Source organism: Hyperolius riggenbachi, chromosome 2 (assembly GCF_040937935.1).
Source record: "Hyperolius riggenbachi isolate aHypRig1 chromosome 2, aHypRig1.pri, whole genome shotgun sequence".
NCBI classification, from domain to species: Eukaryota; Metazoa; Chordata; class Amphibia; order Anura; family Hyperoliidae; genus Hyperolius; species Hyperolius riggenbachi.
In genome coordinates, this window is record NC_090647.1 from 340,362,977 (window position 1) to 340,389,035 (window position 26,059).

At 44.0% G+C, this 26,059-nt stretch overlaps 1 protein-coding gene across 1 annotated transcript in view; it reads left to right on the forward strand.

Annotated features, from left to right (window-relative positions):
* The window catches only part of PKP1 (plakophilin 1), a 74,386-nt gene that overhangs the window by 11,440 nt on the left and 36,887 nt on the right, over nt 1–26,059 (forward strand). Inside the window, exon 2 of the mRNA XM_068269455.1 lies at nt 2,860–2,960. Within this exon, the coding sequence (XP_068125556.1) occupies nt 2,860–2,960 (101 nt within the window). The remainder of the gene's footprint in view (nt 1–2,859; nt 2,961–26,059) is intronic.

Below are 26,059 nucleotides of genomic sequence, written 5' to 3' on the forward strand. Positions count from 1 at the left end.
CACACAAACGAGCACTGTTGTTAAAATTACATGACCAAGCAAAAAGAAACATCAAGTAGTGTAAATGACGTTGTTCACACACACCAATATTCTAAACAATTACAATTACACTGGAACACTGCATGTGCATGCGCAGGTGACATCTCACACAACATATGCACGCAGTGTTGTTTGAACAACATTGTATACACTGACCGACTGCACAATACCTGCTCAACAGTCGTCTGAATTGATCTGGCACTTGGATTGACCAGAATGCATGATACACTATATCGTTGTTGTTGTTTAACATTGCTTGCCTACATTTTTTACTGATTGTCATCTGATTTGATGATATCTCTCATTGGTCGCATGTTTAAAATAACTTTTATCTAACATGTGTACAAGGCTTTGTAAACTGGAAGTGCAGTTCAAACATATAAATTGAATGTTGCCCGTTTTTTCTTGATTTTTGAGAAGGGATGTCTGAAAACACACTTTGCAATGTGCTCCAATGCTTGGCAGCAGTATTTGGTGGCTGGTGCTGTTTTTGGGTACCGCTTAGAGTTTCCTAATGGTCTATAGAATCTATCACTAATAAGTTTTTAATGTATTGTAGTGTCACTTAAAGGGGAAGCTTGTGCTAGAGTGGAGGACAGACTTTACTCCCTTGTGATCATCTGATTTAAAGTGACAATGCTGAATGGAGGAATGCTCTGTGTCATTAGTGGTGAAATTTAAAATTCATGAATCCATTACACAATTTCATGCAATCGTTTTGAAGTGTTGGGGACTGATGCTGATCTATGGGTTTTGGGCTGCACCATCTTTTCATTTACTTTTTATCTACTCACATGACTGGTCATTAACTACTGCTAGGAGCGCAACACATAATGTTATGCATTACCTGGAAAATGGATACCGACACTTTTGTTGTGCCAGTTCGGCACATGGGACTATGAAAGTTACTTTTTGCAATGACGTTGGTAAATGCAACAGGTTTTACCTCATGAAAGGAAATGTTTTTGCGTTTTTCCAAGATAGGTTACATGAAATTCCAGTGTAATGTAATAAAACGTATCTATCTTTTACAATCTGGTATAATTTGTACTCATATTCTTTAAGGCTCCAATATGTATTTATTAACCTCTTTGGCTTTTGATTATTTCCAAATTTAGGGTCTAAAAGCTTTGCAATTTTTACACAAGCTTTTAGACCAACAAGAAAATAAACATACTACAGAGAGATCTGCAACAGCCCCTGCATTTAACTCACGCAGGAATGGGATTACCGCTCTGAGTTTTGTATTTCCGTCCCAAGCCTGACTCGGGATTACCGCTAAGGAGGTTAAACATGCAGGGTGTGCTTCCTGATATTTTTTTTTTAGGAAGAGTCTAATAAAAAGTTACTTGAAATTGCACATAGCATGGGAACTGTTGCACAAAAAGGCCAGTAAATTTGCAGTGCCTGTGAGCAAGTAACCATTGCTCAAGGCAGGGGAGCACCTCCCTTTACATGATTTACTCCACCTCGGTAATGTGCACATTGCTATGGTAATGTTCCTTATGCTACCCGTTACCATAGCAATGCACACATTTTGCTGATAACGTGTGGCGTTAATAGCTGCTTGCACACTGCAGATTTATTGGCCATTTGGGCACCAGGCCCCGCCCTGATGAGATAAACATGCGCATGTAAAGTCCTTATCCTACTTAAACAAGCCCATCTTTCTTTTTTCTTACTGTAAAGGTTAAGAATTCAGGGATCTAAATAATAGTATCTCTGTGCAACCCTCACCAATAACTAATTAGAGCTGATAAGTCTCCTGCGTGGTGAAGACACAATGTAGGGAAAAACTAAACAGTTCAAAATTTGTCTGTGCAGGAGCAGTAAAAGTTTAAACTTACATTTTTAGCTTTTAGATGCAAAATAAAGCTGTGGTACACCACAAAACTTCTATGTAGGATTACAACTATAGACACAATTGTTTATCTCATCAGTTTATTTTCACTTCAAGTTTCCATCAAGGGTACAAATGGTCTGACAAACAACCACTAGAAGGGTACAACAAATCTTCAAAATGGAAGCCACTTATGAATCCAGAAGAATAGCAAGTAAAAAGTCAGATAAACTCCACAGTAGTAACTTTATTATTATTATTATTTATTGTATTTATAAAGCGCCAACATATTACGCAGAGCTGGACAATAAATATATACAATGATACAAGGATGACATACATAGGGTTATACACATAGAACAAAGTTATACATACAAATTGTACAAAATACATGATCATGCAATATAGGCTGGTTAGGTAGGCCCAGTAATACAAGTACAGGCTGTCATAGGACAGGAGCACATGATCCTGTAGATTACACTAGGGAGTGGAGGACCCTGCCAGAGGCTTACAATCTAAAGGGAGGGGTGGAAACACTAGTAACGCTTTTACTTTATAGTGGGGTGGTTTCTTTATTTGAAAATAAACGCACTTTTTTTTTTATCTACTTATAGAGGAAAATTCAGTAATTAATTACATCTTTACTAGCCCAATAACCCGTTATATAACAGGCGCTAGAAAACAGTCCTTTGCTCGCATGCCTGTGATCCCTGCCCATGCACAGCATGACCCACCGCACATGTACACACCCGCAACCCGCACCTGACTACAACGGCTGCAGCACTGCGCCTGCAAAGTGCAGCAGCACACACGAATGCAGGTGGGTTCAGACACCTGGAGTTTTATTAAGTAGTATTATTGGTCAGAGACTACTTTAAGAGTTTTTTTGTGAAGCAATAGTTAACATCCAATGCTGAGTAATTACTCAGTATCATATATACTACTGCAGTGCTAATTTATTTTTTACTTCTGTCTAATAGTTTCCTCAATGTATGAAACCTTAGAAGACTACAACATGAATCGCAACAGCACTGGCAACCAGTATTCTAAGTACCAGAGTGGCAGCAGTTGGGGGTATCAAGTAAGTTTTATATGTCAGTTTGGAATTTTAAGGTTTAGTTTTAATGTTATATTCTATGCTTAAGTGAATGCAAAGCCTCTTGTGTTTCAATAGGGGTCTATATGTGTATTTTTGCTTGGAGAATCATAGGTGGGATGCAATGGGGCCCTAATCAAGGTTTTCTGGACATTTCATACTTTACCTGTTTAGAAAAGTTAAGATAAAACAAGGGTTCAGAAGAGTTGGTTGCTTGGGCCCTGGACACACACCAGAACCAAGGAACCTAAGTTGCCTTGTGAGTGATACGGCTCTGGCCCAGATTCCAACCACCCTTTGTGTAAAACTATTGTCTTTGAGCTGAGGGTTTCTTTACTTGGAGCAGTTTTGGTTGGTGCCTCACAGTTTCAGGTTTTGAAATGGCATAAACATTACTGCTACTCCCTCCTTACAATTTTCTGTTGCTCATATGCAAGCTATGACATGATACAGAGACTAATACTTTTTAAGCCTGAGGCATACAGTTATCAATTATATAATCAATAATCTTCCCATGTAAAGCAGCATAAGACTGTGGTTAATTTTACATAACCCTTGTTTTGTGGAGTACAGCTGTAATACAGTAGCTTAAAGTTGCATGGTCTTTAATAACACATGGTCTTTAATAACACTTGTATTTATGGCAGTCAGGACTGGTTTTGTACTTTTTACCACCCAAGGCCACTGCCACCAGCCTCTCCCTGACAACCTGCACACCCCCTACCACAGACGCGTACATTTGAATTAGCCGCTTGTTGAATTGGGCGCGATTATCGTGCTTGTTATGTAGCTGCTATAGCCGCTATATGTATCGGTTATGTGCTGTAATGGAGAAAGGAGCCTGAGCAGCAGCCGCAGGGAGGGCAGCCGACCTCTCCCTTCCTATATTGCGGCTATATGTGTATATTTAGCGTCGGAAACATTAATAGGTTATCTCGCTGTAATGGAGGGGGTGAGCCACAGAGAGGGCAGCCCGATCTCTCCCTCCCCTTCTCTCCCCGCGCCGCCCTCCCTGCTCCGTTCTAGGACTCCCAGTAATGCGCACCGACACAGGGAAGCGAAGTAAATACCTACCTCACCTCCAATTGCCGCTCACTCGCCGCCGGTCTGCTCCTCTCTGCATAGCCGCTGTACACAGCAGCGGCTATGCAGAGAGGAGCAGACCGGCGGCGAGTGAGCGGCAATTGGAGGTGAGGTAGGTATTTACTTCGCTTTCCTGTGTCGGTGCGCATTACTGGGAGTCCTAGAACGGAGCAGGGAGGGCGGCGCGGGGAGAGAAGGGGAGGGAGAGATCGGGCTGCCCTCTCTGTGGCTCACCCCCTCCATTACAGCGAGATAACCTATTAATGTTTCCGACGCTAAATATACACATATAGCCGCAATATAGGAAGGGAGAGGTCGGCTGCCCTCCCTGCGGCCCCTCCCCCTCTATTACGATGGTGCACCTACCTATCTATATACCTCACATGCCGACTCTGCTGAGGAAACGGGCAATATCAGGAGACAATCCCTACATCTGTCCCGCAGGCTTTGATGATAATGTACAGGACAGCAGTGTCTACAAGCCTGCATATACAGTAGATCTGTATATATTATATGGAAAAGTAATGTATACAGGTCTGTGTTCACGTTGTATATCTGAGTGATGAGAACATAATTATACACGGGATATTCGTGTAGGGTTAAATGTAAATATATATCAATGTGAATCATGCAGGAAGATCAGAGATGATTAAAAGATCACACTTTTACAAACCCCTATATAAGTTCTGGATCCTGTATGTTGCTGTATTCCACCGGTGTCTGACTATTGGACGGTATCAGACATTCATTCTAAGAACTACTGCATGTTATTAAACTCGGATTCTCAGCCATAAAATGCAATTGTATACACTGATGTTTATTTATTTAGCCCCCCCCCCCCCCCCCTTTAGTCTTTACAGGTAGGGATGAGCGTAATGACCTAATTACGAATTTCCGAAATTTCGCGAAATTACTACAATTACGATTTTAGCAGTAATCGAAATTTCGTAATTTTCGCAAATTACGCAAATTTTCGTAATTACGATTACGAAATTTAGTATTTTAAAGTTTGCAAAGGTTTCTATCCCTCTAGATGCCTAAAATGAATAACCAACCTCCTCCTCCTCCTCCTCCTCCTCCTCCTCCTCCTCCTCCTCCTCCTCCTCCTCCTCCTCCTCCTCCTCCTCCTCCTCCTCCTCCTCCTCCTCCTCCTCTCTCTCTCTCTCTCTCTCTCTCTCTCTCTCTCTCTCTCTCTCCAGAGATTTGTAGTATTTCAAAACCATACTCACATTCATGACATGTCCAGGGATCAAACCCAGGCCAACCACATGGAAGACAGCTATGCTCACCACCATACCACCAAACACACACTAAATAGACTGCTAACCTAAATCTTACTTGTAGACAGTCATATGAGACACATGCTGGGTGCAGGGCTTTGTGATTGGACCATGCGATAGAGTGAGGTGCAAAAATGAAATCATGCCTAGCAGAGGATGGTTTCACAGTGCTAAATGCTAGGCTGGCTGTGGTGCAATTGGTTAGTGTGTCTGGCTGGTAACAGCAAGGTTACAGGTTCAATTCCATCCAGGCATGTCTTTTCCTTTTGCGTTCAACAGTTGTCCAAACAGAGCCAACAGAGCCCCAGATAGCCATGTAGAGTTAGGTCACAGCTAGCCTGGCTGTGGTGCAATTGGTTAGTGTGTCTGGCTGGTAACAGCAAGGTTACAGGTTCGATTCCATCCAGGCATGTCTTTTCCTTTTGCGTTCAACAGTTGTCCAAACAGAGCCAACAGAGCCCCAGATAGCCATGTAGAGTTAGGTCACAGCTAGCCTGGCTGTGGTGCAATTGGTTAGTGTGTCTGGCTGGTAACAGCAAGGTTACAGGTTTGATTCCATCCAGGCATGTCTTTTCCTTTTGCGTGCGCGCGCTGCGCCATTGAACCCCATGGGGTATTTTGCGTGCGTAAAACTTTACGCATGCAAAACTTTGTGCTCGGTGTTTGGACAACTGTTGAACTCAAAAGGAAAAGACATGCCTGGATGGAATCGAACCTGTAACCTTGCTGTTACCAGCCAGACACACTAACCAATTGCACCACAGCCAGGCTAGCTGTGACCTAACTCTACATGGCTATCTGGGGCTCTGTTGGCTCTGTTTGGACAACTGTTGAACGCAAAAGGAAAAGACATGCCTGGATGGAATCGAACCTGTAACCTTGCTGTTACCAGCCAGACGCACTAACCAATTGCACCACAGCCAGCCTAGCATTTAGCATTGTGAAACCATCCTCTGCTAGGCATGATTTCATTTTTGCACCTCACTCTATCGCATGGTCCATGGTCCAATCACAAAGCCCTGCACCCAGCATGTGTCTCATATGACTGTCTACAAGTAAGATTTAGGTTAGCAGTCTATTTAGTGTGTGTTTGGTGGTATGGTGGTGAGCATAGCTGTCTTCCATGTGGTTGGCCTGGGTTTGATCCCTGGACATGTCATGAATGTGAGTATGGTTTTGAAATACTACAGATCTCTGGAGAGAGAGAGGGAGGAGGAGGAGGAGGAGGAGGAGGAGGCTGGCTGTGCTATTCATTTTAGGCATCTAGAGGGATAGAAACCCTTACAAACCTGAAAAAGTAAAATTTCGGTTGGAGACACGAAATTCGTCATTACGGGAGTGAAATTTCGATTACGAAATTGTAAATTACGATTTGAAAATCAATTACGAAATTACGAATTTGGGTCGTAATGTTAAATTTCGCATTCGTAATTAAAGCAGTTCGAAATTTCGAAAATTTCGGCTCATCTCTATTTACAGGCTAACTAATTAACAGGCCTCTAATAGGGGTTGTAAATTCTGTCACAGGCCCCCTCTACATAACAATCTTCCACTCCATGAATCCCACCATATAAAGTGCAGGGGTTTGCCTGGCCTTGTGGAGAGCTGAGAGCTGAGCTTAGCTGCTGAGAGCTTCCGTGAGCACATTAACTCGCTACATTTTATGTTGATTTCAATACAAACCTGTTTTCAAAAGCCACACAGTTGCTTTGTAGTTGTATATGCTGGTTATCTTATGGTAGTTTACATTAAAAAAACAAAAACAAATAGCCCATTAAGGCTTGTTTGCATAAAGCTTTGTGATGATCCTGAAGACAGCCGTTATCTTGTGATGTAAAAGTGACATGCTGCAATAAGGTGAGGGTACTCTGCTCTCACCCCTCTGTACACTGTGTGTGTTTTCCAGCCAGGGGATAATCAGGGCTTCTACCTACAGAGTCGGGATTATATAGCGGCAGAGGAAAGGCAGAATACTGCAAAAAGGAATGTGGATAGTGCTGGAGGAAGAACGTTGAATAGTGTCCTGTACATTAATTATATACTGTATATAGTGTGCTTTATAATTGCCGGTAATGAATGATTTAGAATTAAAGTTAATAATTAAGGATTTGCCACTAAGGATTTTGTAGTGTACCACATGGGGAAGCAATAAGTGGCCACCATAAATAGTGTGCTATATTTTTACAATGTTACCAGTTGTGTACAATCACCTGTAATTAAATGTAATATGTTTGCTGCAGGTGTCACTTGGCATACTTTGTCCAAAGCAGTGTAACAGTGTAACTTATGAGTAAGCAGCAGTATGGTATGCATAATGTATGCACAATAAATAGGATGCTGTAGTTCCATCCCATATATTTGCCGCAATAGTGGGAATTTATGGCTATTTAAGGATCTTGTAATGTGGATGATGATCAGTAACAATTGCCGGTAATTAAGGATTTCAGGGTTCTAGTCGCTAATGAAATACTTGTGCTGTGTGTTCAGTGACTATTCTTGGCACTAATTAAGGATTGTGAAATGTGAAATATGGGTATGCCGTATATGCTTAAAGCAGTAACTATAAATAGTGCGCAGTGTATATTGTTCAGAAATTATTTCCAATATTTCCAATAATTAATAGCGGTTATACGAATGACTGGAATAGTATTATAGGAATGGCTGGAATAGTATTATAATAATGGCAGGAATAGTATTATAGGAATGGCAGGAATAGTAAGTGATATATACTTGTGTGTTGTAACAGTGGGCATTAGAAATAGAGGTGGATACTAGCGGTTAGGACAATAATATCTGTTATTACTGTGCTTTTGGTAATAGAGAAGATTAATAATGGTTATCACAATGTTGTAAGGGAAAAGTTAGCCAGACAGTCAATTTAGTGTGCTTTTAAAATTAGAGGAGAATAATAGCGGTTACAGCAGGCACCAAAAGGCTGGCTGGTTCAAGCGGAGTGAGTTCGGTGGGCTGCTGATAGCCGAGCCCGTCAGGGTCTAGCTATCACTCCTGCTTGAAGTTGTAGCTAATAGTAAACACATAAGTGATATACACACTACATAATGTGCTTAACGAGCTGCAAGCAGGAGTGATAGCGGACACTACGGCTCCGCTATCAGCAGCCCTCCGAGGCTCAGCTTGAACCAGCCAGCCTTTGAACTGTTGTTTAACCTGAAGTGCAGGGCTGAGCTTTTGTGTTCCCCAGGCAGCTAATTGGAGTGGGCTGGTGCATAGCATTGTTATTTTACGATTATTATATAGCCGCTTGCATAATAGCTATACATCCTTATGATAGTGGAGAATAGCATCAGCCGCATAATAGTCACTACTTATAGCCGCTTTCTTTATATAGCTGTTTTTTTTTAGTCTGATGACAGCGGAGAATATAGCCGCTAAATGCCCTGCTGCAGGAGAGAAGTTCCTTTGAGTTTGAGCGGCATACGCACAGCATAGCCGTTTACTGCGCCCATATCATGCAGTCTGCGCCATGAGAGAGAGATGTAGCCGATAAATACATTGGCGGAATAGCGGCGCCCATTTCAACTTGCGCTTCAATTAACTGCTCCGCCACAGACACACTTTTATTGGTCACAGTAATCAATGTATTTAAAGATTCTTATTAACGATGCAATTTTACTGAACGATTAATCGTCCAATTGATTGGATTGGACAGTATTGATGGTGCCAATTGACTACAAACGACGACCAATTTGTTAATCCTGGGAAAGTATAGGAGGCGCCCAAGGTATAATGGTCTAATATAAGGATGGTAAGTGAATCTTACCTCAAAAATGTCACATTCAACAAGGCAGTGTTTTTAGTAAAGACAAAAGTTTTTATTATGCACATCAGACAATGTGCCCAGGGCTGATATCTATCGAGCACTTGAATTTGACCTGATGAAGCGATAATTGCCGCAAAACGCATAGTCTGATTTGCATAATAAAAACTTTTGGCTTTACTGAAAACACTGCCTTCTTGAATATGAAATTTTTGAGGTAAGATTCACTCATATTAGACCATTATACCTTGCCCCCTCTTATACTTTCCCAGTATTTGCTGTAATCGTCTCATGAGGAGTTTTTTTTTTTACCTCATATTGTGCGAAGTCAAACCCCTTTTTTTGTTTTTGGAGCGGCGACCACCCAACCTTCCCACAAAGGCCGAGTGGGGACGGTACTTCCACACATGCTTGTATGAGTGGTTGCATCACCTGCAACCTACATTTGTGAGTATATTTGTTCTTCATACACAGTATACCATTTGTCTCTACGGTATCACATGATATTGGGCTCCCGGTGTCTCTGTGTTTTCTCTTTTTCTACAAGTTTGGACCAATTTGTCAATCGTTTGTCAATCGTTTTATCAATCTGTTTTGTGAATCGATTACATCTGAAATGTTCAGAATTCTTATCATTTTTATTCCATTTATGGAATTTCTGTGCCAAATCGATGATTTCTGCTCTGATAGGTTGGAGCTGGGTGGAGGGTGGAGTTGGATTCAAAGAGTGGCCGACTGTGAGAATAACTGACAGCTCAGGTCACAGACAATAAGCTGCCAACGTTTGCTGCCTCTGACTGCTGCAGTTCACGTTTGGCAGCTTGACTGCATGAGTGTGCCAGTCTGCAGCCCGCCCCTTGCTTCCTGGTGCCATGGCCTTCAGAGCCTTGCCTGAAATACGGCCATGATGGCAGTGGAATATCTAGCAGGGGTGCAGGCATGGTTTGTGCCATGGGTGCCATGCCTGCCCCAGTGCTGCCCCACCATGCCTGCTCCTGTGCCTCCCCATCACTAGGATCTCAGATCAGATTAATTCTGTTATCTGGGGAACATGGCCACTTACTTTATGTGTATAGGGCACACTTAATTATTTAATTATTTTATCTTGAGGCACCTGGCTATTATATTTGTTTATCCTGAGGCACCTTGCTACTTCATTATTTTATCTGGAGGTGTGTGACTACTTAATTATTTTATCTGGATGCTTGTGACTACTTAATATTTTTATTGGGGGGCATTTGACTATGAGATGAATCTGGAGGCATGTGACTACTTCATTCATTTATCTGGAGAAATGGAAATATTTAATTATTTTAACTGAAAGCATGTGATTATTTAATTGTGAGGCACATGGCTACTTAATTCTAATATCTGGGGACCATGACTTCTCAATATATACATCCGGGGGCATTTTAAACTCTGGTATTTAGGTAACCCAGCTGCTTAATTCTGGTATCTACGGACAACTCAATAGTCTTACAACATTAATGCAGCCTGCAAATAAAATCGAAACTGCCTCTCCTGCAGTATTGAATTAATTTGAATTTCTTGTTGGATTGAGATATTCCATCTTGCCTTAACACCCTTTCATCCAATAAACAGGGAGGGTGGGGGAAAAGGAGGGGGCAAAAATCAATTGGTCTTCCTGGGTCCCTGTATGGTTTTAGTATATCTGGTGCTCAAACTAATTGGCTGTAATTGTGAGGGGGAAAGTTTAGTGTTAGGTTAGGACCAGAGTGGGAGGTTAGAGAGTCAAAAAATCACAGGCAACAATAACAAATGTATGCAATAAAGGATGCTGTTTTTAGAGGGGAAGGGGGCTCTGACTGGGGCAGGGGTACGCAATTGCAGTGTTTGCCATAGGCACTATATTACCCAGATACGCCCCTAATTTATGGACACAAGTATGGACATCAATATTCAGAAAATTCAAAGGAGGGTTTGTTTAAACATACTCTAGCACTATTAAGGGTTCTTCTATTGAGTTTAGTGGGTACTTGAAGTGATAGTGGGTACTTAGAAAATAGTTTTTTTACTTCATTAACCCCCTTGCCGTTACAATTCTGGCGGCAAGGGGGCAGCGCAGCTCTTTAAAAAAAATTTTTTTTTTAAATCATGTAGCGAGCCGAGGGCTCGCTACATGATAGCCGCTGACAAGCGGAATCCCCCTATCCACAGAGTAAGCAGGAAATCCCGTTCAGAACGGGATTTCCTGCTGGGCTTCCTCGGTCGCCATGGCGACCGGGCGGGATGACGTCACCGTCATGGACGTCGGGACGTCAGAGGGAATCCCGATCCACCCCTCAGAGCTGCCTGGCACTGATTGGACAGGCTGCGCAAGGGGTCTGAAGGGGGGGCGGCGCGGCGTGTAGCGGCGAATCGGCGGCGAGCGGCGGCGAGTGGAAACTGCATGCAGCTAGCAAAGTGCTAGCTGCGTGCAGGAAAAAAAATTGTGAAAATCGGCCCAGAGGGGCCTGAGAAATCCTCCTACGCAGGTTACCCCGAGCTGAGCTCGGGATAACTGGCAAGGAGGTTAAAAGCATTAGGTAATATTTGTAAAGCATTCAAATACCAAATATTTGGAGTACTCCTAACAAAAATATATATGGTGAGGTGTACTTGAGATGTTACCCACAACTAGGAGTATATACTGTAGTAATGATGAAGCAATGCACTGACATCTCGGTTCACATGGCTCTACATGAGGTGTATTAACATTCAACATGCAAATATCCAGGACTCAACTTCAGTAAGTGCAATTGCAGTAGTATGTCTTTTGAAGTGTCACAGTTAAAGAGCCTATTCAAACTGAAATTACACTTTCATTGTATACCACATTCTAAATTAGTATGCAAATGATATTTCCCTTTGATTTTCCTAAATAGTGGATGCAAGTGGCAGTCAGCATCATCTTTTAGTCATTAAGCATTAGAGCATAATTCATAATTCAAACGTTACTGAACAAACCTCATCATGATAACAGGATTTTTAAAAAAAAAATTTAAAAAAATTAAAACGCACTGTTCCAAATTATTACGCACAACAGAGATTTAAAACATTTTATGGGTTGTAAAGATCTGAAAATGGTAATGTGTTGAAATTTCAGCATTAGGAGGTCATATTTACTATATTCAAAAGCTATTTCAATCAAAAACATCTTAACAGGTCAAGTTATGTATTAACATAGGACCCCTTATTTGATAGCAGCTTCAGAATTCTTGCATCCACTGAACTTGTGAGTTTTTTTTGAGAGTTTCTGCTTGAATTCCTTTGGAGGATGTCAGAAAAGCCTCTCAGAGATGCTGTTTGGATCTAAACTGCCTCCCACCTTCATATATCTTTTGCATTAGGATGCTCCAAAGGTTCTCTCTCTGATGAAGGTCAGGGGAGGATGAGAGCCACACTATGAGTGTCTCTTCTTTTATGCTGATAGCAGCCTATGGTGCAGAGGTATTCCTTGCAGCATGAGCTGGTGCATTGTCATGCATGAAAATTATTTTCTCACGGAAATCATGGTTTTTCTTTAAGTACTATGGAAGACAAATGACAGTCAGAAAATCCACATACTTTTCAGAAGTCATTTTCCCACCTTTAGGGGTGACTAGCTCTCTCCCCCATGATTCTGACCCAAGCAATGATTCTGCCGCCTTCTTGCTGATGTCCCAACCTTGCAGTGACATGGTGGCTGTCCACCAACCATCCACCACTCCATCCATCTTGACCATCCAGGGTAGCACAGCACTCATCAGTAAATAAGACTGTTTCTTCTTTCTTCTTGTAGTTCTGGGCCCACTGCAGCCATTTCTGCTTTTGAGCATTGGCTATCAGTGTGTAAATAGAAGGTTTATGCATAACTGCAGTTCTCTTGAGGATCCTGCACCTTGATGTTCACAGGACTCCAGAGGCACCAGCAGCTCCAAATACCTGTTTGCTGCTTTGTTATGGCATTTTAGCAGCTGCTCTCTTAATCTGATGTATTTGTTTGGCAGAACCCTTCCTCATTTATCTTTTATCTGCAGAAACCCATGTGTGCTCTGAGCCAGCCACAAATCATTTAACAGTACCATGATCATGCTTACGTTTTTGTGAAATATAAAGGTTTTCATACATTGTCCAAGGCATTTAACTATTTCACACTATTTCAGCAGCAGAACGATCTTTTTACTTTCTCATATTGCTTGAAAATGGTGGTCTGCTTAATAATGTGGAAAACCCTTTTTTAGTAGTTTTTCCTTTAATCGGACTCACCTGGCAAACTAGTTATCAGAGGTGTCCGAGATTGATCTCAGTGAACAAAAGAACCCTGAGGCACAATACCATCCATGAGTGTAATTGAAAAGCAAAATATTTCATCTTTATGACACTCTGGGAGGTTTTTTGGGAGACTTAAAACAAACTACTGATCATCTCTATGTAGTTATTGTATGTTATTATTCACCATGGGATGTCTGTTTCAAGGATGAAACTTTTTGTAGAATTGTGAACTTCTTTTACACTTTTTGATACATTAAAATATGCTCATCTTCAGAAAGTGTTTTGGTTTCTCAAATAATTTGCTCACTCCATATACAGTATATCCTTGTATCTATACAAGAGACTTGTTGGTGTAGTCGCACACCATTGAGGATATTATTTTGGTCTCCCAATATATACTAATACAGGTTTTCAGGAGGAACAGACCAGGCAGGTAATTATAACTTTTATATGACAAAACAAAAAAAACACACAATGAAAGTGTCATTTCAGACTGAATAGGCTCTTTAACCTCTTAACATTTAGGGACATGAATGTCACGTCCTAACTGGCCCTGCTGTGCATTCCAGGACTTGAAATTTTTGTCCTGTACTTAAATCGCTGCCACTTGCTCACTCTTTATGTTTAGGAATCCCTGGTTTCCATGGTGATGGTGCACTGCATCCTTAGATCAGATCACAGTCACGCTAGTTTAGCAGTTTGTTTACTTTTGGCAAGGGGGAGGTGTGATTCATTTTGTGACTACACCAATCATGGCTGAGGGATGGAGCTTAGTGACCTTTTTATCTGTAGTTCCCCATCAGGTCCAATCTTGTCACATGATGCTTTCTGTGTGCTCTGACTGGCTGATGATTTTTTTATATATATATACCGTATGTGCATGGTTTTCCGTGATGAGTAGACTGTATGGCGTGAACAAGGGTCACGAAATTGAGGGTTGTAGCCTCTCTCCAGCATTTTAGCCTTTTTACATGTTTATGTTTTAACTTTGATACAATAAAGAGCATTTTTGAGAACAGTGCTGGATCTTTTGTGGGATTCTGACATTTTAACCTTTTGGCACACAAGTCTGATCCACAGCACACTCAGATACATCTGGTCATTTGGGGGCTGCATCTATCTGCTTTGGCTAACACTCATTCATGAAACCAAGAAAAAATAATAATTAAAGTGACAATGTCAACCTTAAATAATAAAGAGTCTCCTGCCCCCCCCCGCCCCCCCCCCCCCCGTAAATTAACTCCTATCTTACTATGTATTCCCTTTGTCATCTATACTTAGCCTTAAAGAGGAACTTTGACCAAGTATTGAGGTCCATCCCAATCAGTAGCTGATACCCCCTTTCCCATGAGAAATCTTTACCTTTTCTCTCTAATAGATCATTGATGAAATATGGCATGTAGGGTATCATTTTAACTGGGAAACAACAAAAAATATATTTGAGGTGTGTTATACCTGTGGCACCTCTCATGTGAAATGTACAAAAGGTGACATATGAAAAAAGTGTATTTTCTGCATTTTACGCCTAATGTTTCCCTATACAATGCCAATAAAATTAAATAATCATTGGAAACAAATATTATCCAAATATAGCCTAGATTGTTGTGAAAAAAACTATATATGTATCACTTTGGTGGCATAAGAAATACAAACGTTCTTAAAGGGAAAAAACCCAAGAATACGAAGTGGTTAAGATGCTCAATGTTGTTGACAACTAGGAATCGTCACCGGGTGCTCACCAGATTAAGGGCTGTTATCACCTCAAACATTATGCATCTTAACTATGGTACTTTAATAAATGGACCACTACATTTGCACTTTATGAGGTTGAGTTCTGCATATTTTGCCCACTACAGATCACACCACAGTATGCCAGTGAGACTTTAGGTCAGCACTCTGATTTACCAATTTTAAAATGTAGAATTTAATCTGGAAGTTGTACAAAACTGCACTTTAGCAAAATGCAATTTTAAAATGCAGGTAACAGAGGTCCAAGAGAAAGAAACTGAGTGTTATATTTCCAGTCAGGACACAGAGAGCCGTAAAAGCCCCAAAGAGGTTTAAACTCCTCTTTACACTATCCAACACTATTATTTGGGCCTGTAGTTTTTTTGGAAGTAGCTTTTTTTTATTATTTTATCTTGTCCTAGATAAAAATTGACAATTAAATGGCCTTTTAACTCACCTCCCGCAAGGCTAATGCCAGTCTGCATGTCTTTAAAGTGGACTTGAACTTTTGCACAGGACAGAAGAAAAACATAAAAAACATAGAGAAATGCACCCTGTATGTATTTAGAGAGTTTAGCCTAATTCCCCCTCATCAAATTATCAAGTTGTAATTTGATCCCTCAGCTGTGTCAGCTGACTTCCATGGCAGAGAGCTAATTGGTGAACACAGCATGTTAACAATATGCCTGCTTCCACGAATGCAAGAAGTAGACACAATGCAGATTTATTGCATGATATGCATCAGTTTTAATAAAGAAACGTGTTTCTTTAAAGTGAACCTGAGGCGGTACAGGGGGACAGATGGGACACAAAGGCATGTTCCCCGGTCTATGACATGCCTCAGTGTCCCCACACAGCTGCTCTCTGCCCCCCAACCACCACACTATCACCCCCCAAAATTGGCGACATACAATTGTCACCAAGCTTGAGGGGAAGGGAGGAGAGTTATTGCCTGCTTAAATGCCCACTGGGGGCCTTCTTTGGGCATTCATTGGGCAGCTCTTCCTGTCCACGGCCGCTCCCCCGCCTCCCTGCACGCTGCTATGTGTGAGATGCACAAGAGCAGCTCTTAGAGCGTCGTGACCCCAGGGGTCACAGAAACGAAAGTGAGCCCTAGCAGGCTACAGGAGCGGTGGGGATTGCAGCCACCTGATCCGACCAGCCTCCCGGATCAGGTAGCATGTTTTTTTTACTAATAATCCCCACCTCTGGTTTACTTTAAAGGTTAATATGCTGTTGCTTATCTTTTAGAGCAGAGAGGACGTTCTGCGTTAAGGTCCACTTTAAGCTGCCTGTGGGGGACAGAATAGAGATAATAATCCGCATCCAAACATTTATATAGTGCTTTTCAAAGTGCTCAAGAGCCCACTGGGACGCGCTCAAGAGGCCCCCTGCAGTGTTAGGGAGTCTTGCCTTGAACTCCTTGTTGAATAGGTACTGACCCTAGCCAGGATTCAAACCCTAGTCTTCCATGTCAAAGGCAGAGCCCTTAACCAATACACTACACAGCCACTAAATGCAGTAAATTTGCATTGTTGATCTTAGCACAATTTAAAGGACAACTGAAGTGAGAGAGATATGGAGGCTGCCATATTTTTATTTCCTCTTAAACAATACCAGTTGCCTGACAGTCCTGCTGATCTCTTTGGCATCAGTATTGTCTAAATCACACACTTGAAAGAAGCATGTGGCTAAACTTGTCATATTTTTGTCAGAGAAATCTGATCTGCATGCTTGTGCAAAGTCTAAGGTTAAAAGTATTAGAGGCAGAAGATCATTTTAAGGCATCAAATGCATGCAAAGACTTGCATACAAACACTTTAACCTTTTTCCGACTGCGTCACGCCGATGGACGTGGCCGCGGCGGCAGCCCCAGGACCGCCTAACGCCGACTGGCGTAAAGTCCTGTGGCTGTAATTTGCATGAGATCGCGCGCACTCTGCGCGCGCATCTCATGCTCGGAGGGCGGAGCTCCGCCCCCTCTTCAGTCTCCGAGCAGCTATTGCCTTTGGGAGACTGTTAGACGGCGATCACGCCGTCTATTTACACTGTGCAGTGCTGCGATCAGCAGCAGCGCTGCACTGGGGACAGCCGTGTGACACGGCTGTCCCCCTGGGGGACAAGAGAGCGATCGGCTCTCATAGGCAGAAGCCTATGACAGCCGATCGCCGTAATTGGCTGGCTGTGGGGAGGGAAGGGTTTTAAAGAAACAGGGATTTTTATAAAAAAAAAAACAATAATATTTATTATAGAAAAAACAAACATGGGGGTGAGATCAGACCCCACCAACAGAGAGCTCTGTTGGTGGGGAGAAAAAAGGGGGGGGGGGGGGGGAATCACTTGTGTGCAATGTTGTGCGGCCCTGCAGCTTGGCCTTAAAGCTGCAGTGGCCAATTTTACTAAAAATGGCCTGGTCACTAGGGGGGGTTTAGCCCTGCAGTCCTCAAGAGGTTAAACAGGGTTTTATATATATAACCTTCAAAAGGATGGGGGGGGGGGGGGGGGCTAGGGGCTGACCACTTACTAGGGAATAGGGACATCATTTATAATCTAGAAAACATTGACTGTGTTCATTATTAGCTAATGTTATTGCTGTAATTTTCTAACCTGGCTGTGGCCATGGAAGATGATTATAATGATGTGGAAGTGGATCTCCTTTGCTTAGTAATTCTTACTCCCCCAAATGTATAGGTTTGTCTTAGGGCTGGTCATACACTTTCCTGTGCACTGTTCTCCAGCAAATCTAAATCAAACTGCTTTTTATTCAAACGATGCTTCTGATGTGGCAATTTGAGCATGCCAATCACCATAAAAGAGTACAATAACAAATATTTGCATTTATTATTGCAGTGGTAGAAACAATAACCCCTCAGGTGTTAGGAAAAAGATATGATAATACACCCTCTCTCTTTTGTAGCTGATCCTGCTTTTTTGCCTGTTTTCACTGATGTTTCTACAGCAACAGACAGAGAGTGATAATTTGTCCCACCTGCGCCTTGAGCTACTGGAACCACACCCACATTGCTACTTAGTCATCACATTGCAAGGCATTAACCCTAAAATCAAGAGCAAAACATGTGTCCACTGTCCATACAAAAAGAGCTGAAGAATTTAATTACCATAATGTCATTTGTAACTGGATAAATTAGGATAGAGCCCTTACGACTTTAATTTAAAAAACATACAGATAAGTTAATTGGCTTCCCCCTAAATTGGCCCTAGACTACGATACATACACTACATGATACATACATAGACATATGACTATGGTAGGGATTAGATTGTGAGCGCCTCTGAGGGACAGTTAAGTTACAAGACAATATACCGTGTACAGAGCTGCGTAAGATGTCGGCGCTGTATAAAAATAATAATAGGTGCTGGTTCACACCAGACCTGAGGATTGTGTTGCATTTTAAGGCAATCGTCGTGTCTCCATTGCAGTACCCACTGATTCCAATCAAAGGAGAAATAGGAGATGGACACAGCTGCTAAAATACCCTTTATTGTGGCTGGGTTGACACAAAAAAAGCTTACAGCAGTGGGGGGAAGGACAAGTCTGACAGCTGTTTCACAGGGACTAGCCCTGCTTCAACAGAGACAGCAGTACCCACTGAGGTTTCTGCTGCCAGTCTGGAGCAGAGGTGTGTCATTCATCCTCAAAATGGGTCATTGCCTACAAATAATTATAGCTCTTTCAGTATAAAATAGCTCTTTATTGTAAATCTACTAAAAGGTATCAAAAAGTGTAATCCTGCAACAGCCTGCTGTTTCAGGCTACATAGCCCTTCCTCAGGCTGGTCAGTGCCACACTGAACAAACATCTTAAAATTACACCTTATATATGCAGGCCTTATATATCTAGAAGGGCCAATCAGAGAAGAGCACCCATGTGGACCTGGTAGAGAACTGCAAACTTCCAGAGGCACCAATGGGAATAGAAGAGCAGAGCAGTGATCTGTTGTTCAGCCTCACCACAGGGTGATACTTCCACCTTAAAAAAGAGTGCATGCTGACCGGTCAGCTAAGCTTAAAATTACCTACACACTGTCAGGGAATAAGCAAACGACCGCCATGGGTCCTGATCACACCAGGAAAAGTCAAATGAATGGGAACACAATCCACTGTCCAGAAAAATGTGTGCTGCAGGACTTTTCTGCAGCGGGCAAAAATGGACTGGATCAATGTTAACTGGCCCATAGAAGATCATGTGACCTATTTGTTTTCAGTTTGCCTTCTAGGCAAGGCAGAGGACCTAGTGTGAACCGGCAGTAACTGGTTGTGTGAACTTTTTATTGCATTTTGATGTTGTTGATTCCTGAGATTATGATTGGTAGCAGCAGCAGATCTCCAGGCAATGTAAACATGAACCTTCATGTCTAACTCTACTCCATTCATAAAGAGGTGAGGTATGTCTCAAGATAATACTTCCAGGTACTGGAATGTTATATACGTTTTTATTACAACAACCAAATGTACCCTTCCCTGTATGTATCCCACCTTTAGGCAGTAAACTCTTTGAAAGCAGATTTTCAAGCATCTTAAAGTATGCTTTTGTGTATTGTTACTGCTATCTATAATTTTATATAGTACTGCCGATGCTGATGCTGTAGGAATCTATATTTATGGAATAACTGTTAGAACATGCAATGCAAATAATTCAAATTCAAGTGGACATACTCAGTTCTCCAGAAGACATTTCACCAGGCTCTTGTAGGCTTCTTAGCTTGCTCCTTGCTGATTGTTATTGCTAAAACAGCACCACACAACAGCTCTTTTGAGAGCTAATCTTGTTATTGTGATCTATTTTTTTTCTGTGTGCCCCACTGACACTTGTGTTGCATAGACAGCCTTGATAATACATACTGTGTGTGTGCCACTGCCAGGCCCAGCATATTCAGTGACTACCTGTGTGTGTGACAGGTGCACATTGTAATATCCATCACTGCATATACCTACCTACCTGTTGTTCACAGTGCACCCACCTACCTACGTGAGTTGAGCGCACGCAGTTTCACTGTGCGCTACCTGTCTGTGTGTGACAGGTGCACATTGTATTACTCATTACTGCATGTACCTACCTACCTGTTGTTCACAGTGCACCTTCCTACCTACGCGAGTTGAGCGCACGCAGTGTCAATTTGCCTGTCCACTACCTTGCTCTGTGTGAGAGGTGCACATTGTAATACCCATCACTGCATATACCTATCTGTTGTGTTCAGTGCACCCACCTCATCACTGCATATACCTACCTGTTGTGTTCAGTGCACCCTCCTACCTACGTGAGTGCACACAGTGTGATATACCACTCCATGCATACCTGTTAACAGCACCTGTGTGACTGCACATTGTTTTAGTCAAGTCAGTGCATACCTTTCACTTCATCCTCCCGATATGGACACAACGGACAAAACAGGTAGAGGCAGAGGTAGAGGCAGACCCAGAGGAAGGCCACCCGGCAGGTCGGTGCGAGGTCGTGTTGATGTGATTTCGTGTGGCCCTGGCCCAAAGTACAGTGCTCAGAAGAAGGCACGTCCCATCAACTCCCAAGATTGTTAGGACGTGGTTGACTATTTAACACAGAACACCTCATCTTCCGCAGCCACCAGCACTACTACAAGCATCACATCCGCTGCATTTGACACTTCGCAGGAGTATATTGATGGGGAATGAACTGATTCACAGCCATTATTGCTACAACCAGATGAAGGCGCTAAGCAAGTTACACCACCTCATATGTCTGAGTTAGTCGGCGACACTATGGACATAACGTGTGAGGAGGAGGATGATGAAGTACCTGCTGTTGGTGCATTTTTGGAGGTGTCTGAGGCAAGCGAAGCTGGGCAGGATTATTATGATGATTATGATGATACAGAACCCACATGGGTTCCTAAGAGACAAGATGACCAAGGGGACAGTTCAGAGGGGGAGTCAGAGAGGAGTAGGAGGAGATGAGTTCCTGAAAGAAGCAGGGGGAGCTCATCATCAGAAACAGCTGGTGGCAGTGTCCGGCGCCATGTATCGCCACCTATGTACAGCCAGCCAACATGCCCTTCAAGGTCAGCTGCTGATGCCACCATATTGCCGTCACCCCAGGGGGGCTCAGCGGTTTGGAAACTTTTTATTATGTCTGCCTCAGATCAGAGCCGTGGAATTGAGCCGTGGAAAGGCCAACACTCACGTAGGGACCAGTGCCTTACGAAGGCACATGGAGAAAAGGCACAAGCTGCAATGGGAAGAGCACCTGAGCAAAAGCAGCACACAAAAGAAAAGCCACCCTCCTTCTCCTCTTCCTTCTTCAGGTACAGCATCTTTAGACGCTTTCTCCCTTGCACCTTCACAGCCACCCTCCTCCACTCCGCCTCTGTCCTTGAGCGGTTCCTGCTCCCCTGACCACAGCAGCCAGGTGTCCATGAAGGAAATCTTTGAGCGGAAGAAGCCAATTTCTGCCAGTCACCCCCTTGCCCGGCGTCTGACAGCTGGCGTGGCGGAACTGTTAGCTCGCCAGGTGTTACCATACAAGCTGGTGGACTCTGAGGCCTTCCGTAAATTTGTGGCCATTGGGACACCGCAGTGGAAGATACCAGGCCGCAATTATTTCTCTAAAAAGGCGATACCCAAACTGTACCATGAAGTGGAGAGGCAAGTGGTGTCATCTCTGGCACACAGCGTTGGGTCAATGGTCCACCTGACCACGGATGCCTGGTCTGCCAAGCACGGTAAGGGCAGGTACATAACTTACACAGCCCATTGGGTCAACCTGGTGACCGATGGAGAGCAAGGAGTACGAGGCTGTGCAGCGGACCAACTTGTGACACCTCCACGGCTTGCAGGCAGGCCTCCTGCCACCTCCTCTCCTCCAGCTACATCCTCTTCGCTGTCATCCTCTTCCTCCTTGGCTGAGTGGCAGTTTAACTCTACTGGTGCTTTAATCTCCTCTCCAGCTACACAGCCCCATCTCCCCAGGGTCTATGCTGCGTGCCAGGTACAACGGTATCATGCCATCTTAGACATGTCTTGCCTCAAAGAGGAGAGTCACACTGGAGCAGCTCTCCTGGCTGCTCTTAACAAACAGGTGGATCAGTGGCTGACCCCGCACCAGCTGGAGATCGGCAACGTGGTGTGTGACAACGGCAGCAATCTCCTTTCCGCATCAAATTTAGAAAAGCTGACAAATGTACCCTGCATGGCACATGTGCTCAATCTAGTCATTCAAAGATTTGTGTCAAAGTACCCAGGCTTAGAGGACGTCCTGAAGCAGGCCAGGAAGTTGTGTGGGCATTTCAGGCGGTCTTACACAGCCATGGCACGCTTTGCTGACATTCAGCGGAGAAACAAGTTCGCGTGTGAGGCTTGTTATGTGATAGACCGACACGCTGGAATTCAACCCTGGTTATGTTCTCTCGCCTGCTTGAACAGGAGAAAGCCGTCACCCAGTGCCTCTACAATTACAGTAAAAGGACACAATCTGGGGAGATGGGATTGTTCTGGCCCAACAACTGGACACTGATGCGAAATGCATGTAGGCTCATGCAGCCGTTTGAGGAGGTGATCAACCTGGTGAGTCGCAGTGAAGGCACCATCAGCGACTTGATCCCGTATGCTTACTTCCTGGAGCATGCTGTGCGTAGAGTGGTGGATCAAGCTGTGGAGGAGCATGAACAGGAACAGTTATGGCAGGAACAGTTGTGGGAGCAATTTTCATCAGAATCAGATGTTTCCTCAACACCTGCGGCAGCACAGAGGGGGGAGGAGGAGGAAGAGTCGTGTGGGGAAGAGGAGCTAGACTTGGATGATGAGGAAGGTGTTTCTTTGGAGAAGGAGGCGGCGGCAGAAGAACAACTGCAGGAGACGTCGCAGGGGGCTTGTGCTGCTCGACGTTCCCGTGGTATTGTTCGTGGCTGGGGAGAGGAGGAGGACTTACCTGGCGTCACTGAGGAAGAGCAAGAGGAGATGGATAGTACGTCTGCATCCAACTTTGTGCAGATGTCGTCTTTCATGCTGTCCAGCCTGTTGAGGGACCCCCGTATAAAAAAAAAACTCAAGGGGACTGAGCTGTACTGGGTGGCCGCGCTACTAGACCCTCAGTATAGGCACAAAGTGGCGGTCATGTTACCAACTCACCAGAAGGCACATGCAGAACAAGCACATGCAGAACAAGCTGGCATCTATGCTTTACAATGCGTTTAAGGGTGATGTCACAGCACAACGCAACAAAGGTACCAGTGCCAGTAATCCTTCTCCCATGTCCACGCAGACAAGGGCAGGACGCTCCAGCGTGTGTTGTTGGACATGCTGACATTCTTTAGTCCAACCTTAGCACTCACCTTAGCACTTCCGGATCCACCCTCCACCAACGCCTGGACTGGCAGGTAGCCGACTACCTGGCCTTAAGTGTGGATGTAGACACTGTGAGCAGTGATGAACCCTTGGACTACTGGGTGCACAGGCTTGACCTGTGGCCAGAGCTGTCCCAATTTGCCATCCAACTTCCGTCTTGCCCTGCCTCAAGCGTCCTGTCAAGGACCTTCAGCGTAGCTGGAGGCATTGTCACTGAGAAGAGAAGTTGCCTCGCCTAAGTCACAAAAGTGTTCAGTACCTCACCTTTATCAAAATGAATGAGACATGGATCCTGGAGGGCTACTGCTCGCCCAAAGACTAAGTCAGTCCCACACACAGCATCTCTGCCTGCACGCCGTGTGACTGGCTGCCTGCCCCAAGACTAAGTCGCTCCCCACACAGCATCTCTGCCTGCAGACCGCTTGACTGCCTTCTCCGTCACCACCAACAGGGTCCAGGACACAAGGTGGATTCCTGAATTTTTAAGTAATTTTTCTGGTGTGTGTACATGCCTGCCTAATTTTTCTGGCTGCACTGCAGCTGCAACAACAAAACAAAAGGCATGTACATGTGCCCATTCCCCTTCGTAATTATTACCTTGCCGCGGTGAAGGGGCTTCCATATCACAATGAAGCAATGACCGCCAGCTATATGAGTGTCTCGGGGAGTGGCACACCAAAGATAATAAGGTTGTTGCTTCATTGTGGACAGACCAAATTTGATCAGCTGGACAGTCACTGTTGTTCTATCATTGAGCTACCACAGGCGGCCACCATATGGGCTTGAAAACCAACACAGCCTGCACTCTGGCCATGGTGCGCACCAGTCCAGCACGGCCGTCACTACACAAACAGCTGTTTGCGGTGTGTTACACAGGGAGTTTGGTGTGTCAGTGTGAAGCAGTACTCTAATTACACTCCCTGATTGATGTATACATGTAACGATTGGTGTCAGCATGCAGAGAGAATCTGATTATTGGTGATCTGCAGTATTACCAAGAATGCAGATATATACCTGATTATTGATGATCTGCAGAATCACCGATAATACAGATATATTGCTAACCCCTGGACACCTATAGGTATGTGAGTGTTTGGTGTAACAGTAGTACTTTGAGTAATGCACCTGCTGAGCAGGTGATCATAGGCAGTAAAGGAACACTACTCTTGAGGGCACAGGAACCTTCCAGCAGCCTGAGACTCTCCAAGGGGTGGAGTCAGGCTGGAGATAGGAAGGACCAGAGAGTGAATGACACCTGAAGGTGGACGTCACTATCTGATCTGGAGACTATCTCTTAAGAGGAGAGATAGCTCTCGAGGTCAGGCACGCCTGGTCGGCAACACACGGACAGATTAAGTACAAAGACAGAAGGCTGATTCGGTATCCAAGGCAAACAGGGTCTGGCAACGGAATATCAGATATGCGAGGTACCGAATCAGAGATCAAAGGGATTGTCAGGAAAGCAATAAGTCATAACAGATATCAAAAATGCCTAGTCTGGGTGTGAGGTCCTTGGTCTCTACAACCTGGAACTAGTCTGATGGATAACAGATAGATAACGCAAGTTCCCTAGTCTGGGTGTGAGGTCCGTGGTCTCTACACCCTGGAACTAGTCTGAAGTATAACAGATAGATAACACAAGTTCCCTAGTCTGGGTGTGAGGTCCGTGGTCTCTACACCCTGAAACTAGTCTGAAGTATAACAGATAGATAACACAAGTTTCCTAGTCTGGGTGTGATGTCCGTGGTCTTTACACCCTGGAACTAGTCTAAGCATAAACAGAATAACAGTACAAGTAATCTGGCTCAGTGTAAACTCCCAGGTCCACCTGGTTCGCAACGGCAGACAACTTGAGACTGGCTAGCAGTAACTATATATGGAGTAGTGCTCTCCGGCACCACCCCTAATTGATCAACCAATAGTAAGCTGCTCTGGAGTCAGCTGATCGGCGTGATCAGCTGACCTCTCCTTGCCCAGTATAAGAGTTCTGCCTCCCAGCACGCGCGCGCGTATTCCTAAGCCTGTGTGCACTAACAGACTCAGCCACACCAGACACACGCTGCCGTGTGCAAACCGCCGCACTGGACGCGGAACCAGCCGCCTTACTGTTGTTACATGCGGCTGCTTTTCCGCGTTCTGCCCTGTTACCAGACGCACGTTTCCGCGTGCAAACCGCCGCAGCCGCATTGGACGCGGAATCAGCCGCCTCCTCAGCAGCACACGCGGCGGCTTTTCCGCGTTCTCTCACAATACATATGCAAGATGTGTTAAAGCACTTTAGGCCTGCAATTTAGCATTCAATGTGATTTCTGCCCTTAAAACGCTGCTTTGCGTCAAATCCAGATTTTTCCCCGGGACTTTTGGCATCTATCCCACTCAGCCATGCCGCCCTCCAGGTGTTAGACCCCTTAAAACATCTTTTCCATCAATTTTGTGGCCAGCATAAGTGTTTCTAGTTTTCAAAGTTCGCCTCCCCATTGACGTCGATTGCAATTCGCGACAGTTAACGCGAACCGAACTTTCACGGAAGCTCGCAAACCCGGTTTGCGAACCGCAAAATCGGAGGTTCGGGCCACCTCTAATTATTTCCACCTACAAGTAGCCGTGAAATACAGCAATAATAG